Source organism: Primulina huaijiensis, chromosome 1, assembly GCF_012295235.1.
Source record: "Primulina huaijiensis isolate GDHJ02 chromosome 1, ASM1229523v2, whole genome shotgun sequence".
Classification (NCBI taxonomy): domain Eukaryota; kingdom Viridiplantae; phylum Streptophyta; class Magnoliopsida; order Lamiales; family Gesneriaceae; genus Primulina; species Primulina huaijiensis.
Window position 1 is genome coordinate 22,322,631 of NC_133306.1, and position 16,769 is coordinate 22,339,399.

General features: G+C 31.9%; 2 protein-coding genes and 2 long non-coding RNA genes across 5 annotated transcripts; 3 read left to right on the forward strand and 1 right to left on the reverse strand.

Moving 5' to 3' along the window:
* The first annotated feature begins 4,383 nt into the window (after window positions 1-4,383).
* Window positions 4,384-5,034, forward strand: LOC140985098 (uncharacterized). The gene has a single exon (XM_073452858.1). The coding sequence runs from the start codon at window positions 4,428-4,430 to the stop codon at window positions 4,938-4,940; it is 513 nt and encodes a 170-aa protein (XP_073308959.1). The 5' UTR covers window positions 4,384-4,427; the 3' UTR covers window positions 4,941-5,034.
* Window positions 5,035-7,787: 2,753 nt separating this feature from the next.
* On the reverse strand, window positions 7,788-10,950 carry LOC140985090 (probable inactive leucine-rich repeat receptor-like protein kinase At3g03770). Its single transcript, XM_073452849.1, has 7 exons — window positions 9,600-10,950; window positions 9,381-9,514; window positions 8,956-9,196; window positions 8,640-8,845; window positions 8,514-8,560; window positions 8,284-8,395; window positions 7,788-8,180 (listed from the first exon to the last, which is right to left on the reverse strand). The coding sequence occupies exons 1-7, from the start codon at window positions 10,948-10,950 to the stop codon at window positions 7,902-7,904; spliced, it is 2,370 nt and encodes a 789-aa protein (XP_073308950.1). The 3' UTR covers window positions 7,788-7,901.
* LOC140985109 (uncharacterized) lies at window positions 8,143-9,374 on the forward strand. 2 transcript variants are annotated; one of them, XR_012176702.1, is made up of 4 exons: window positions 8,143-8,275; window positions 8,730-8,820; window positions 8,967-9,073; window positions 9,149-9,374. It is a non-coding gene; the product is annotated as an uncharacterized lncRNA (long non-coding RNA). The 2 variants fall into 2 exon arrangements; XR_012176701.1 differs by lacking the exon at window positions 8,143-8,275 and having other exon boundaries at window positions 8,688-8,820.
* Window positions 10,924-11,795, forward strand: LOC140985119 (uncharacterized). The gene is made up of 2 exons (XR_012176705.1): window positions 10,924-11,040; window positions 11,694-11,795. It is a non-coding gene; the product is annotated as an uncharacterized lncRNA (long non-coding RNA).
* Window positions 11,796-16,769: the final 4,974 nt, after the last annotated feature.

Consider the following 16,769-nt stretch of genomic DNA (forward strand, 5'->3'; position numbering starts at 1 on the left):
CCCCTCTCAAATTGAAATCATATTCGACGTGATAGATATTATTACTAAGGATACAATGGGACGGGGTCGGATTTGACATCTTCATCCCTGTCTTTGAATTTCATCCATATACCTATACTAGTCCTGATCCTTGCTTTTTGGAGTTAAAAGAATCCCCGAACTCGAAAATTCGAGGATCAGCTTTTTATCTTCGTTTCAAAAATATAAATATGGCAAGACGATAGTGGGTTTGACGATATTAAAATCGATATTAATATCAATATTAATAATAATTTTGTTATTAATATTTTAAAAAAATATTATTATATTATTAATATTAATAATAATATTATTTTATTATTGATATTATTTTCGGGACGAGTTAGGAGATGGAGATAGTAATCTCATACTCATCCCTAACTACTTTGGGGATTTTAAAAAAATCTCTAAACTACTTCGAGAATTTTCAAACACGAAAAAATCGGAGATCTCCATCTTCAATACGGGTTTTCTCTACGAGATCTCAAACTCATAAAGAAGTTATCATCTCTAATTATTATTTCACGCACGTGAGCACAAAGATATTTATATATTTTGATTTACCCATCGAGCAGTTATCGTGTCTTATCCAAAAGATATCGAAATTCTTTTATCCCAAATAAATTACTTTATTTTATTTCGTTGATATAATATCTATTTTGCATACGATTTTTGTTCCATCTATCTGTTCCGATGACTCGAAAGAGATTGAATTATGGATGGTATCATACCATAATAATGAACATGATTCATGCACAATAATCGGTCCGATGAATGAATTTATAATGTACAAAAATAAAATTTAGTTTAAAGAGACATTTTAATCCACTGAAAATGCTTGATTTGTGGATAAAATTCTTAGCAAACTTGTGTGAGGCAATCTCACCGGTCGTATTTTGTAAGACGGATCTTTTGTTTGGGTTATTCATGAAAAAATATTACTTTTTATGCTAATAATATTATTTTTTTTTTGTGAATATCGGTAAGATTGATCTGTCTCACAGATAAAGATTCGTGAGACCGTCTTACAAGAGACCTACTCAAAATTCTTTTAGGACTAACCCAATTGTAACAACTAATACTTTTTAAAAATGATAATAAATTTGGCATGTCACTTTAGTATAAGTGTTTTTATTTAATTACACACATATAGTTGTTTGTGTTTCAGTCAAATTTTAGCCAAACTAGTATTTAACTCATGTGATGCAATGGATGATATTATGAAAAAATAATTATTATAAAAAAATGAATAGATACATAAATTGCAAAAAAATAATATAATTATAAAAAAAATAAAAAATAAGAAACTATTTTTTTCGTGAATTTTGAAAAACTTTCTTAAATACAACATATGTAGATTAATTTTTTTGGCTGATAATCACTATCATATATCAAATTTTTAGATTGTGTTAGCCTAAAACAATGACATGATGTTTATCATATTTAGTGTATTGATGTCGACCACCAAAGTGAATATTCCGAGAAGTTATATATATTATTATTTTTAAACATGTAATAAATAAATATTTTTAAATCAAATTCAATTAAATTAAAGAGAAATATTTTTTTCAAAATTCGGTAACTTCGTCTAAATCCCCATTTATAAATAATTTTGTGACATGGTACGTGTTCGACACATTTGAAGGATAACAAAAATTGCTTCATCAATATCTTTATCTAAATAGACGGTGATTTTATCCACAAAATCTCTTCGTAATGTATGCAACAATATATTATTCTAAAGAAAAATAAAATATGTGATTATAAGTAAATTATGTATAAACCATAAAAGTTATTTTATTAACATTTACTATGTGTATTCCAAAACAATGCCGATAAGTTTTATAAGGTGTCATATAATGAGATGCTTCATTTAGAATTTGTTTAATTATTTTCCATTATTAGACATTTAATACTACAATATATCTACGAACTTTGTAATATAGAAGAAAATTATCACATTAGCAAATGCGTAATAATTAAAATTTTGTACAAATAAGAGAATAATATTATTTACTTTTCGATTAGGAAAGACAGATTTCAAACTTAATGTCTCATTGTTCTCGTTGTTTCCATATGTAGGTAGTTCACAACAATGAACAGATATAAGTTTAAACGTTCATTGCATCTTGAAAGGATTCAACTCACAGATGGTGCTGTAAAGAGGAGTCATTTCAGAATTCAATTTTGAAGTATATAGATTTAGTAAGATAAATAGAATAAAAAATTAATTTCCAATATAATATGCAACACTCAATATTTATAATTTTAAATTCAAATAATGCAGCCCAAGAGACAAAAATCATACATCAGGTGCTTTTGACATAATTATATCACGCATTAACTCTTTGAAATTATGAAAATATCGAATTGCATACATTGAGTGTCAAACATTTATGATTATTGAGGGTTATAGACATGTTTATTGAGGGTAATTTAATGTCTATTTGAAACCTTTTTGAATTATAATTTTCTTGGGCTCTCTTATTGAATTTTAAGAAGGAAGATTAAGAAATATAATATGCATATGGTTTTGTAGGAAAACTACTATGCATTAACTCTTTCAAATTAAGTTAATCTCGAAATAACGTGCATTTATGTCAAACATTTATGATTACCAAATGATAATTTAATGTCCATTGGAAGACCTTTTTTAAAGAGTGAGTATCTAAGGTGCTACTAATAAATTGAAGCTATCAGTGTCATCGGTTATATTGCGGAATAAGACACCTTTTATGGACTTAAACTCCTTCATCGAGAAAAATGGAACAGAGTATCATATCTTTCTAAATAAGACTTTACTTTTATACATACTAGTATTTAACCCGTGCGATGCACATGATGATATTATTTAAAATTAGTGAAAAATGAATAGATATTTAAATTGAAAAAATAATATAATTATAAAAAATAAAAACTATTTTTACGCTAATTTTAAAAAACTTTCTTAAATACAAAGCATGTCGATTAATTTTTTTGGCTAATAGTCACTATCATATATCAAATTTTTAGATGACTTTCTTAAAATAACGAAATGTATTTTTGAATGATTTACCTCATAAGTGATATTAAACATTGCAATCATTTGTATTTTAAATTTATTTATACAGTTTTTAATTAAATTGATTGATATAATCAATGCAAAAATTTTAATATAATTTACGTTTTCAATAAAGTTTAGTTTCAATTCGAGTAACAAATAAAAAACATATAATACATAAATTACATTTGAATTAATATAAAAATTAATTAAATTCAAAATTGAATTAAATGAATTGATATAATCAATGCAAACAATAATTGAAGTGATCATTTATTGCAGTACACATATGTCAATATTCATGATATATATTTCTTTTTTTAGACATGACATTTTGACGGGAAATTCATTTATACAGTTTGTAATAAAAATTAAATATATCACATTAACACAAATCATATCACAAATTAAATTGATTGATATAATCAATGCAAAAATTTTAATATAATTTACGTTTTCAATAAAGTTTAGTTTCAATTCGAGTAACAAATAAAAAACATATAATACATAAATTACATTTGAATTAATATAAAAATTAATTAAATTCAAAATTGAATTAAATGAATTGATATAATCAATGCAAACAATAATTGAAATTATCATTTATTGCAGTACATATATTTCAATATTAATGATATATCTTTCTTTTTTTAGAAATGACATTTTGACGAGAAATTACTATTTTTAGATATACTGAATTTTAATGCTAAATTAATTACAATTTATAAAAATATTTTTTTTCTTTATTATATTCTATTTGATTGTAAAATTTGAATAATTATTTTAATTACTTCACGACAAATTGCATACCAAACCAGTGTTTTCAAAATTGGATTGGCCGGTTCGACTGTGTACTAATCGCTGATCTTGTTCGTAAAATCTTCAAAAATTGTTTTAACGATCAAACCGGTCAAGAACTGGTCCACTAACTATGAATCAGATAACCAGTTTTTCTTTCTAAATTTTTTTAAAAGTTTAATTTAAAATTTTGTTATATATATATAAATGATTATTTGAAATTTGGATTTCTAAAATATATTATTTTAATAATATTAGAGTTTATTTATTATTTTTTTTGTTTTTGTTTTAAAAATATAACTATCATTTATATTTTGAATATATTTATATAGTTATTTAATTTTAAAATTATAATATATATAATTTTGTTAATATATGTAGTTTTAAATTTTAAAATATATTATTTATGATATTATATTAATATTATAATATTGTGATCCGATCATATTAGATCGAAACATTTAAATTATTATTTTTTTAAAAAAACCAATTCGATTGACAATCTGGATATAAAAATATTGTTTCATAATATAAAAAAAAGTCTCTCCAAGGCTTCAACTCGCTGGCGAAAATGTCAACTTCAAGCTCCGCCACTGCGACCCAACCCGATCTGTCGTCCGACTCCATCGATCCGATCTTCCATCTCATCCGGATCCTACCCTTCTCTGTCCTCCGGCCGCCGCGACTCCGCCTGAAGCTGCCGTCCTTCACTCTCCCTTCCGCCATGACAGTATTCTCCCTGGTCCTCCTCACATACTTCATGGTCGTATCCGGTATCGTCTACGACGTCATTGTGGAGCCGCCGGGCATCGGATCCACCCAGGATCGCTTCACTGGGTCGGTTCGACCTGTGGTCTTCCTTCCGGGTCGGGTGAATGGCCAGTACATTATCGAGGGTCTCTCATCGGGGTTCATGTTTGTTCTTGGAGGCATCGGAATCGTGCTGCTGGATCTGGCGCTGGATAAGAACAGGGCGAAGAGTGTGAAGGTGTCGTACGCGTCAGCTGGAGTTTCTTTTGTTGTGATTTCTTATGTTATGAGTATGCTCTTTATTCGCATTAAGATCCCGGCGTACCTTCGCTGATTACTCGATTATTCTTTACAGTTTTATTATAAGAAATAGCTTCTGTTGTTTTTGGGGTTTTATAATGTAATGCGCTGAGAATTGGATGATTGAGCTGAGAATTGGATGATTGAGGAACCTTTTTGTTTCACTGTTATTTCTTAGCTTTATTACGATTTAGAAGTAAAGGAAAGGCCTGATGAAATTCATTAGCTACATTGTACATCTTCTAGGCTCTTCTCAATTCAGTGCTGATGCTTGATTTTAGTATCAATTATGTTCCTCCTTGAAAGTTTTGAATGGTTGGGAACCCGTTACCCAAATGTGTGATTTTCTTTTTACTTCTTAAAGTAAATTTAGTACAAATCTTGTCATCGGTGCACCTTATTTTATTTGTGGTTGTTGCTTGTCATTGAAAGAAAATGCTTTGTATTTGAAGTAGAAATGATTAATGTGGTTCTTTTGTGTAATGTAGATTAGATGCAGAGCGTGTTTGTGTGAAAGTGAGCACCTCAGTCTGTCATAAGGTGAATATAATAAATTCTACATGTTTGTTTGGATGACACACATCCTTGTTGAATTTATCCGAGTTTTTAGCTTTACCAAGTCCTTTTTAAAGTTTATTGTTTTAATGTCTATTTATAACTGGGCTTTTCTGTTGTATGGGTGTTGCTTTTAGTTACAGTGATTCCTGAAGCGTCTTTACTACATAGACCACATGAAAGACTGGTATTTACTTGTAAAACATTGATCATGATTCACTTTGTGTGGAAGAACAGTTGAGGTTCCAAAGCAGCTTTTGAATGTGTTTATGTGTGAAACTAGCAAAGAGTGTCCGGTAGGATTGAAGTTAAACATAAGAACTTTTGTTGGGACTTCTTTTGGGGTTTGTGGAATAATTTAGGATGTGTCTTATGGTAGACCTGTCTGGCAAAATTTTCTAGACTTCGTGGGGACATCCACTACTACACTCTTTAAGATGCACTATGAAATTGATAACATAGAGCATATATGAGATCGAGTGAATGTACGTGAGGTCCACAAATATATGCATCTGGTATATTTCACTGATGGTAACTTACCTGAAAATTTAGTACTGAACCAAACTAAAAAACGATCCCTTTAGACAAAATGGATCTTAATAAAAATTTGATGGGACATTAAAAATTTAACTTCTAGCTTATGTCTTGAAGAATTTGCATTTTGTAACAGAAATCCTTATTCTGGTTTCTTTGTGTGATGGCTCCATTAGATGCACTGTGACATTTGTGTAAAAGCGAACACCTCGGAATTCCATGTTTTACTTATTCGTGTTTGTTGATTTGTGGAGTGAATAACTAGGCCTGTGAGTTCCTAGGTATGTGATGTGAACCTCAACAGTTTATCATGTCTTTATTTGATTCCACTGAGATTGCGATCAGTTGGTCAAAAACATGAATTGCATTAATTTAGAACATGCTCTCAAGGGTGGTAATGAAGTTGAAAGATTTCTTTCAGAAAGGACTTTTCATGCGAGCACACGGTTCTTCAAATTAGATGCTGCAGAAATTTTATCTGGCAAGCGGAAGACCTTGAAGTCGTATCTGTTTTTTGCTAGAGTATTACACACTACGTTCGAGTGGCCATTTGTTTACTTTATTTCATTCAGTTTTCTCTTGTGGTTTATTTGTTTCCATTTTCTTTATCATGCTTTAGAAGTATTATTTTTCTAGGTTTCGTGATTTTAAGGAATTTTAACATGGTTACATTACATCCTTCATGAACTGTGTGTACGGGATCTAATAATTTTAGATATAATTTTCCGTGCAAGCGAAAATCCTTTCGCATGCACGGGAATGATTGTGTGCGTTCTCAGCAGTTTAGAAGGAGACTCTGAGCAGGTATTGGTAGGAGAGTGATGTTTGGATCTTGTTGGTGGTGCATGCGATTTGATGTTATATATATTAAATTATGATGGGGTTTGGGTATATTCATTTTCACAAAAATTCACGTGATATAGTATCATCGAACAAATTTGTTTGACAAATATTATATTTGGGTCATCTATGAAAAAATATTATTTTTTTATGTTAAATGTATTATTTTTTATTGTAAATTAATGCGAATTTGACTCATCTCACGAGTAAAGATACATGAGATCGTTTTACAAAATACCCACTCATTTTTTTAATCATAATTACAATGAGTATCTCCACATTATTGATTTGTTTTTCTTCACCCTGAACAATGAATTTGCTTTCTAAAAAAAAATATTAGTATCCAAATTCCATTAAGTTTAATAAAAAAAATATGAGGATTTATAAGAAGTTGCTAGAATATCTTGTTTTAGCAGCAAGTTTATAAGATTTTTTAAATTAAATTTTAGACATGTAATGTAAGATTGAAGTGTAATAAAAGATGCTAAAAATATATTTTTAATGGATAATTTGTGGCCCTTCTCATTTTGCACTACGTAAGGTCTTCGTTAATCACAATTTATGTTATTCAAAATGCAATATTTTCAGAAAAATAAAACCATGCATTGATGAGATTATTTAAAAAATATTTTATCTGAAATGTTTTATTTTTTTTTAAAAAAAAATCATACGAATTGAGGGATTATATCTATTCTATTTTATTAAAGTTGAGGATATGATAGTAACAACTTAAGAAGGACACAACTTTTTCTTTCAATTTTACGGTTATATGATACTAATATTACATTTTTTTTTAAATTTAAACACATACTTTTATTCTTATTTTTTTTATTTTAACAATTTAAATATCAATTTAGTTCCTCCATAATTTGTCAAATTTCACTTTAGTCTATCGATAATGATAAAAAAAATGTACACACATCGCGTGTACAAAGTAACTGGCATCCCTCAGTTGATAACCTCATTTTTTTTTCCTTTGTTATTCTGAACAGGCTTTAATAAAGTGCTGAAACCTCAAATATTTGGCACAAAAAGTAGAGATTACGCTTGAATAGCTGTTAATCTATTATCTGATACAGCGCTTTAAGCCTGCAAATTTGAGAGGCGAAGTTGGAGAGCCGTCACTGCTTTGGGAATCACCCCTCCATGCATCCTGAACCTGAGAAGCAAATTGCAAATTCCATAGTACATCTTCAATGGAAGGTCTATCAGCTGGATCCTTTATCAAACATCTACAGCATAGTTCCATCATTGTTTTCATTGATTCACCAGAGCATAAGTTTCTTATCGCTCGGTCAACTATGCTGTTTCTTGATGTATCGTCCATTGTTGTACTGGCTTGGAACTGCAAAAAAAGAGTATCACCGATCAATAGATGAATTCCGTGCATCATTTGGTGCTTTGGGATGAAGAATGAAAAATGAAATGTAGTTTAGTTCAGTGAGTACCCGATCTTTTAGAAACTCCACTTCACTTCTGGAATTTATGGGCTCCCCTGAGATGATTTCTAGTAGCATCACTCCAAAGTCATAAATATCCAACTTGTTTTGATGCTTTGCCCTGAGAATCAATCAATAATAACCACTAAATATTGAAGAAAATGTTTTCCTGAAGAAGCATTTTCTTAATAAGTGTGTGTTTGAATTTCATACATCCACTTGTACTTATGATAACCAACCTTGCATTCTTGGCCTCCTTGGATCCAAGGAAATTTTGGAGATGGTCCTGTCAAATTGAGCAGATTTAGACTGTCGGATTGTGTAAAGATGATGTGAAGACACAAATTTAAGGTATTTATCTGTACTTTTTCCGTGTTTTCTGCTAGCAATGGCAGGTTGTAGCTGCTGATTTTTGCGACTAGGTTCTGATCCAATAAAACATCTGTTATTTTCAGATTATTAGAAAAGACACCGGGCATAATTCCTGTGTGAAGGAACTGGATACCCTTTGCTACCCCTGTAGCAGCTGCTATTCGCTGAGCCCAGGTAAGCTTTCGGCTAACTCGCTTGTCTGCCAGAAATGACAATGAACTGTGGCTGTTAGCCTGTTATGTTAATTAATATTTAGCTCTTAACATAAAAACACAGGTGAATTCTCAAGAATTATGTCTATTAGTTTACCTGATATCCAGGTTCTTAGAGTCCCATTTGGCACATATTCAAAGACGAGAATTACCCTGCTCACGGATGAATCATCCAAGTGATACTCAAAGCAGTGCCCAAGAGCGCTAACCAAATGGTGATGCCGTAACTTTGATATCATTTCAATATGATGCATTAAGTACTGAGTACTGTGGTTTTTCTTTAATTTCAGGCATCGAATTGCGACATGGGAGCCATCCCTTAGACGACCTCTATACATCTGAGTCCATGTAGAGGCAGCTCATCACCAATGATGCCAAGCATTATTTTAGATTTTGAATTGAATAGATGTTCATTTTCTTCATTAGACATGTTTTACAAACTCATGAAGAGAATTTTTTTATATTTGGTTTGTGTATGTTTTGCAAAAACGTGATTTTATTCGAAAACCAAAAGCAATGTACCTGACCGTGAGATCCTTCTCCCATGGAAGTTGACGTATCAAAATTTTTAGTTCCTTCCTTGAGTTCTTCCAATGAAAAGGTACGATAGGAAGGGACACCAAGTGCTCCTACTTTCATGGCTTGAGTTATGTATCCTATGAGGAATAAACATATGGAATTCATTAAATCAAATAAAACGTTCCACCTAAAAACAAGATATAAAGAAGAGAGAAGTCTCACTTGCATCTTTAAGCAACTTTGAGGTGTATACCGCTGATACATTTTCTGATACAAGTCTAGGAGGAGATTTTTCTCTTTCGCTCTCGGCAAGAAAATTTCTTGCAACCAGAAAGGTTGCACCAGCTAAAATGGCTGCCCCAATAACTCCTCCAGATATGCCTAAAGCAAGAATAACTTTGGAAGCTTGCTTTCTCTTCTGGGAATTAGGTAAAATTCCAACAGCTAAAGCCTCATTCGTACAAAAAGAAATCGGATTTTGAGTTTGATCTCCTGTTGACAAACAATTTTCGGCATACAACACAACCCTTTTTCTTGAACCCGACAACAAGCTGCTGGGCAATTTTCCAGTCAACAGATTAGCAGTCAAGTTCACAAAACTAAGCTCGTCACTGCAAGGTAGGTTTTCAATGAGCATGCCTGTGAACTTGTTTTGTGCTATATCAAGATAAGTGAGACGTGGCAGAGATAGCAAAGATACTGGAAATGGTCCGACGAATCTGTTGGAGGAAATGATCAATGTCTTGAGCTGATAATAAGATCGGACTATATCTGGAATCCCAAAAGTGAACTTGTTGTTTCTAAGCACAATGCTCTCGATATTGTCGCAAACTTCTGGAAATCGAGGCCCGAGAACATTGTTTTCCAAGTCAAGCACTTGAAGATTTGTCAACCCGCCAAGATAGGGCACATCGCCAGAAAATTTGTTATTTGACAATGCAAGAACTCTAAGGTCCCCCAAGTTTCCCAATGAATGTGGCAAAGATCCATTTAAAGAATTGTTCCTCGCACTCAAAACAACCAAAGATGAAAGTGAACCTATCCCACCTGGCATCCCGCCAATGAGGTTATTGCTATCTAGTATTAAACTTTGAAGCCGTGTCATTGATGATATACTTGGCGATATACTGCCTTGGAAGAAATTTGAAGTTAAGTTCAGTAATTCCAAGGACGATAAGTTAGTGAATTCACCGGGAAATGGTCCCCATAAACCAAGAGAAACCAATCTTAGGACCTTCAAGGCTGGAATCTTAGCAAGTGTGGCAACAAAAGAATCGATAGAGAAATTCTCAGGCAATCGAGGAGCCCCTGTTTCTCCCACAATATGCAGCTGAGTTATGTTCTCTTCATAACAAACAATGGTAAGATCCGATGATGGCTCACTATTACAGAAATCTGTGGCCTTATTCCAGCTATTCAAAAAGGGTGGAAAGCCAAGAAGCTGTCGAACTTTTAGAAGGGCTCGGATTTGGGATGATTCAAGCTGCTCTGTGTGTGTGACTGAAATCAACAGGAGAAGCAGAACTTTGAAGGCATTTTGGCCAACATTTCTCCATTCTGCATCATGCGCCATCAGCTGAATCAACAGCGTTTCCACTTGATGTGAGAAGTGCAGGAAATTTTGAAGATTCTTTAAGCTATAGCTCTGTGTGTGTTATAAGCTGTCGACAAGTGCCCTGCATTTGTCATGATGGAGAACAAGACTGAATTAACATGAGAAAGAAAGCAAACATTTTGGGATAATATTATGAGCATAAGACCTAAAATATGCACAAGTTTCTCTGACTTTGGGATTCAGAGAGATACGTTTCTTGGCCACAGAAGCAAACCATATATGAAGCAACCAACAAAAATACCCAATAAGTTAGCTTCCAAAAATCAGGTGATATTTCACCTCACCAAGTACTAACCTTCAATTGAAGCAACCATAAACTTCAAAATGAGCCTTCATAAGACTTAGAACAAAAAATAAATAAAATTGAGTCTTCATAAGACTTGAACAAAGATCCCAATGCCGCAATTTTCTTCAATCCAAAGCAAAAACCATCTAAATTCTTTCACATTACTCTCAAATTACAAGTCTGCTAAAATCTAGAGGCTTCTAACAAAGTTCAAGAACATACCAAGCACAGATCAAGACGATTGAAGTGACAAATTCTGAGCTAAACTACATTTTCAACCACCGTTGAGAAAAAAACAAACCCACATTTTATGTATTCATATATTTGTCTTTCTCCAAATTTTATGTTGCTCATAGTAATATTTAATACTTTTGAAGCTAACTGAACAACAAAAGGAAAAGCAAAATCGTAAAAGAAAGAAGATTCTTGACCCTTTATTCTTCTTCAGCGGTAGGAGAGAATTCATTATCAGCTCCATGCACATCTTATTATTTTACATGGTGGAATTTTGACAGTATTTCAAGTTTTTTTTTGGGTAACTTTTCTTTATATAAATTGAGTCATTCTTCATGAAAAATATAAAAGTAATGGTTGTTTGTCTTGGACAGGGAGCTTTCGCTCTCAGTGTGTCATCAGCATATGGGACTTTGGCTTTTAGTTTGGTGGCTATAAATGTGGTTGGCCTTGGCATAGTTGTGGCCTTATTTTGCTTGGTCATTTTGCCTTTTGCACTTTTTTTCTACTATCTGTGGAATTCTAAATAATTTTTACAATTTATTCACAAAATAATAAAATAACTTTACAATTAATTTAAGAGGCTTCTATTTCCCGTGATTAAAATAATTTTGGGTATTTGAGAAAGTAGAAGTGAGGCATAATAATGGATGATGATTTCATACACTTCTTGAAAATGAAATTTACTATTTTTAAAATTTGAAGGTATCACTTGCATCAGTCCCCTCGTTGTATCTCTACTCCTTATTCTAGTAAAGGATAGAAAATTTGAAATATGAATTGGATGGAAGAAAATGGGTGTTTCTTTTGGAATATTGTCCATTATCTGATATTTAGGCTCTTACTTCAATTAATTTCTTTTAACTCTAATGAAATAGCATGATAAATCTATAAATTAGCGTGTATCACATCTTTAGTATCGATATTTATATATGGTAACATCTTGATTAATATCATACCTTAGCTTGTATACATCATTATAAGGGCATTTGCAACCCTCACGCAATACCGTAAACTTTATGGAGAATATATACGTCCCTAAACTTGATCGATAAATCAAGAGAGGTTGAAAATTGGCTCGATTGAAGACCATTGAGTTCACTCTTGAGACCTAATGATTCCAAGGATGAGTTTGAATATATATGTTATAGTTTTTTTTTTATAAAAAAAAACACTTAAACGTTCGATTTTTTAAAGCGCTTTTATTTTTTTTAACTATAAGTAGTTTCCATGTTCCAATAAATATTGGAAAATGAATTTTTTTTAAAAATAAAAATAGAAGCACATATTGACATAAGCTAGAAACTATAACTTCTAAAAAATATTTATAAAAATATTTTTTAAAACAGTTTTTATAACAAAACATTATATATATTTTTTAAAGAAAAACGCTTCTTGTTTTTTTTTTTTAAAAAAACAATGCTTTCGTTGACTTCTCTAACCAAAAGGACCCAGAGCAATTTTGGAAATACTCGGGTGGACTAGAGATTATCCATGCATATCTTAAAAATATATGTAAAGTTTCTATCATTTATATATGTAAAGATTCTATCATTTATCTGTATATTCTATTAAAATTGGAGTAGGTCTCTTGTGACACAGTCTCACGAATTTTTATTTGTGAGACGAGTCAATCCTATTGATATTCACAATAAAAAAGTAATACTCTTAGCATAAAAAATAATATTTTTTCATGGATGACCCAAATAAGAAATCCGTCTCATAAAATACGACCCGTGAGACCGTCTCACACAAATTTTTGTCTTAAAATTGAGTACCGCTTGTTAACTAATTTGCAATCAATTGAGTAAAACTTATTCAATATTTCAGAACTACCCTTAAATCCTCATTTTATTTTAAACTATCCTCAAACTTATTTCCAATAATATATCATCACTTATCCATGTTTGTTTATAAATCATCATATCTCTCGTCAATATCATCTTATTTTTAGAATTTTCAAATATTTAATTCTGATCCAAAATTTTGTAATTATTAATATTTTAACTGAAACAAAATGTTATAAATAAAATTTTATTACATTTATAATATATATAAAAATANGTGTGTGAGTGTGTGTTTTTTTTTCTTTCAGCCTATTTTAAACATTAGTGGAAATTTCACATGCCTCTAACGTTGTCTATTTATATAGTATTGGCATGATTTCAACATTGAATAGTTTGGTAATCTTAAACTAGAGATAAAAGCATCGTTTATCAATTTATTCGGTTGTTTATAAAATCAAATTTACATTGATTAAATTCGTGTTTGAAACAAAAAACAATAAAGAATAAAGGATGAAACTTTTGCAGCTTTTATCTAATGCCTAAGGGCACCCACAGTGATAACACTCCTTTAACACCCACTCTCCAATGTGAGTGGGTGTCATGAGAGAGGGAACACCCCTGTGTCAGTTTATTTTTTAAAAAAAATTACACACTTAGCGACGGTTTTTGAAACACCGTCGCTATTAGCGACGGTTTTATAGAAACCGTCGTCGATTTGCTGACACGCGGACCCCACGTGTTTTGAATTATTTTAATTATATTTTATATTTTATGAACGCCCAAAAAAATTGGACATTTAGCAACGGTTTTGAAAAAACCGTCGCTATTTGCGACGGATTTTCACAAACCGTCGCTAAACGTTGTTACGTATTTAATGTTATTTAATGTATTGGTTTAAAGTATCCTTTGGTGAATATAGCTGTTGCAAAATAGCCGTTGCAAAGTAGCCGTTGGAATATAGGCGTTGCAAATTTCAATATAAATAGACACATTGTACTATACAATTCTTCATTCTACAAACATACTATTTGGCAAACAGATACACTTGAATTTGTTTACTCTAAAATGTCTCAATATTCCAGTAGTTCAACCTCTAGCTCGACAAGTGAAAACGAAGTCCAAGTTGAAGTTGATGACGAAGATTATGATCCAGGGAAAGAGCTAATGTCATTGATACTTCAACAAAGTCGACAAATAGTTGAAGCATATCAAAGTAATAACGTGATGCGGCGAAGAAGAAGGTTCATCCAAAGAAATCGTGAAGCCAGGCATGCGAGGCTCTTCAATGATTATTTCTCCACAATCCCGGTGTATCCAGATCAAATATTTCGAAGACGATTTCGCATGCGAATAGAGTTATTCTTTCGAATAGTGAATGCACTTGAGGATCGTTCACCGTATTTTCAGCAAAGGGACGATGCTGCGAGAAGAAAAGGCTTGTCACCACTACAAAAATGCACGACTGCAATTCGTCAATTGGCGTATGGAGTCCCGGCCGACCATCTTGACGAGTACCTACGCATGGGTGAATCAACTGCCATCAAATGTCTTTTCAAGTTCTGCGGATATGTAGTTGAACTATTTAGTGATCGATATTTGAGAAGGTCAAATGCTGATGATGTTCAACGTCTTCTTCAAATGCATGATGAAAGGCATGGGTTCTCTGGAATGTTGGGCAGTCTTGATTGCATGCACTGGGAATGGAAAAATTTCCCAGTTGCTTGGAAGGCCAGTTTACAAGAGGCCATGGGTCACCGACAATCGTGCTTGAAGCGGTCGCGTCTCAAGACTTGTGGATATGGCATGCATACTTTGATGTCGCCAGTTCACGTAATGATCTTAACGTGTTGTACGAATCTCCCATATTCAATAACGTCTAGCAAGGAAATGCACCAGAGATTAATTTCATGGTCAACGAAACTCAATATACGAAGGGGTATTATTTAACAGATGGAATATATCCGGAATGGGCCACTTTCGTTAAGGCTTTTCCTTGCCCGGAGGATCCAAAGAGGAGGCTTTTTAAGGAAAGACAAGAGTCTGCAAGAAAAGATGTTGAACGAGCATTTGGGGTGCTCCAAGCTCGATGGGCAATTGTCAGAGGTCCAGCTCGTTATTGATACAGAAAAAAGTTAAAATATATTATGTTAACATGCATTATTTTACATAACATGATTGTCGAAGATGAGGGGGTTCACGTGACAAATTGGTACAACGACGAAGGTGACGAACCCGCACAACCCGTCCAAAGCTCAAACCGAGGATTTCATGAATATCTCCGAACAAGTCCGAAATACATGACACTCATGTGCATCACCAACTTCGTGCCGACTTAGTTGAACATATTTGGTCACAATACAACAATCCTTGAATTAGTATTTTGCATCTTCTGTTAAATTTAATTTATTTTCTTTTATTTTTATGCAAGTGTTATTTATTATTATATGTTGTACCGTTTTATTTTAGGTTTATAATAAATTTTTAATTTTAAGTAAATGACACTCATAAAATTAAATTATTTTACGTACTGAATATATAAAAACAAATTATTATTAATATAAAATAATAATAATTTAAATTTCTTAAAAAATTTGAAATTGAATTTATTTAATATAAAATACGAATAAGATGAATGAGTGGACAGCGGGACCTACAAATAATGAGTGTGAATGTTAAAATGAATGTGGGAGAATAGATGTGTTAATGTAATGTGTATGTGGCATGTGAACCCCACGATTTTTGATAAGGTGGTGAGTGTTATGCTCTAATGATATTTTAATCTTGGACCATGTCAATCAAAGATACTAAAAGCAAGTAAATATATAGTACAATATTCCCCACTTAAAAAGAATTTTCAATATTTCAAATCAATTAATCAAACCAAAAATAAAATCCATACCTTTAATATTGATTTGGCTTCAATCTTGTTCTTAACATTTGATTTGTTCTGAAATCTTCTATTGGGGTTTCAGAATGTTAACAATCTTGATTTAATGATAACAAAATATGTTATTGTGTTTTTAATATATTTACTTAAGTGTGTAGTTGTTTGTTCAAGTTGGAAGTTTTGGATGCTGAAATCCGAAATCAGCAAAGCTGAAAATCTGAATAGCATAAGTTTTTTAATGATATCTTGTTGATCAGTGATGCAAATGATCAGTCGTTAAAATGGTTAAACAGCCAACTCAAAATAGTAAAAATCATATTCAGAAGTCGAGGTCTGAATCAAAATTTAAGAAGACGAAAATTTGCATTGAAATTAATGGTTTTGCACTCAAATTCAGTAGAACATAATCTCTAGTGCAACAGAGTGTTTCGAGTATAACGCTCTTGTAGAACTCTAAATTAAACGATTCTTGATTCTATAGAAAGATAAGAAAATGACTACAACTTTCATGTTCATCACTTTTCACATAAAAAACAATGAAATAAGAGTCGCAAGCAAAAAACACATCTATTGAAATCATGAT

Coding starts and splice junctions, on each gene's coding strand:
- LOC140985098 (XM_073452858.1), top strand. CDS start 4,428: ATGTCAACTTCAAGCTCCGCCACTGCGACCCAACCCGATCTGTCGTCC.
- LOC140985090 (XM_073452849.1), bottom strand. CDS start 10,950: ATGGCGCATGATGCAGAATGGAGAAATGTTGGCCAAAATGCCTTCAAA. Junction 9,197..9,380: donor GAGAAGGATCTCACGGTCAG/GTACATTGCTTT, acceptor ACATGGACTCAG/ATGTATAGAGGTCGTCTAAG. Junction 8,396..8,513: donor AAGGAGGCCAAGAATGCAAG/GTTGGTTATCAT, acceptor ATTGATTCTCAG/GGCAAAGCATCAAAACAAGT.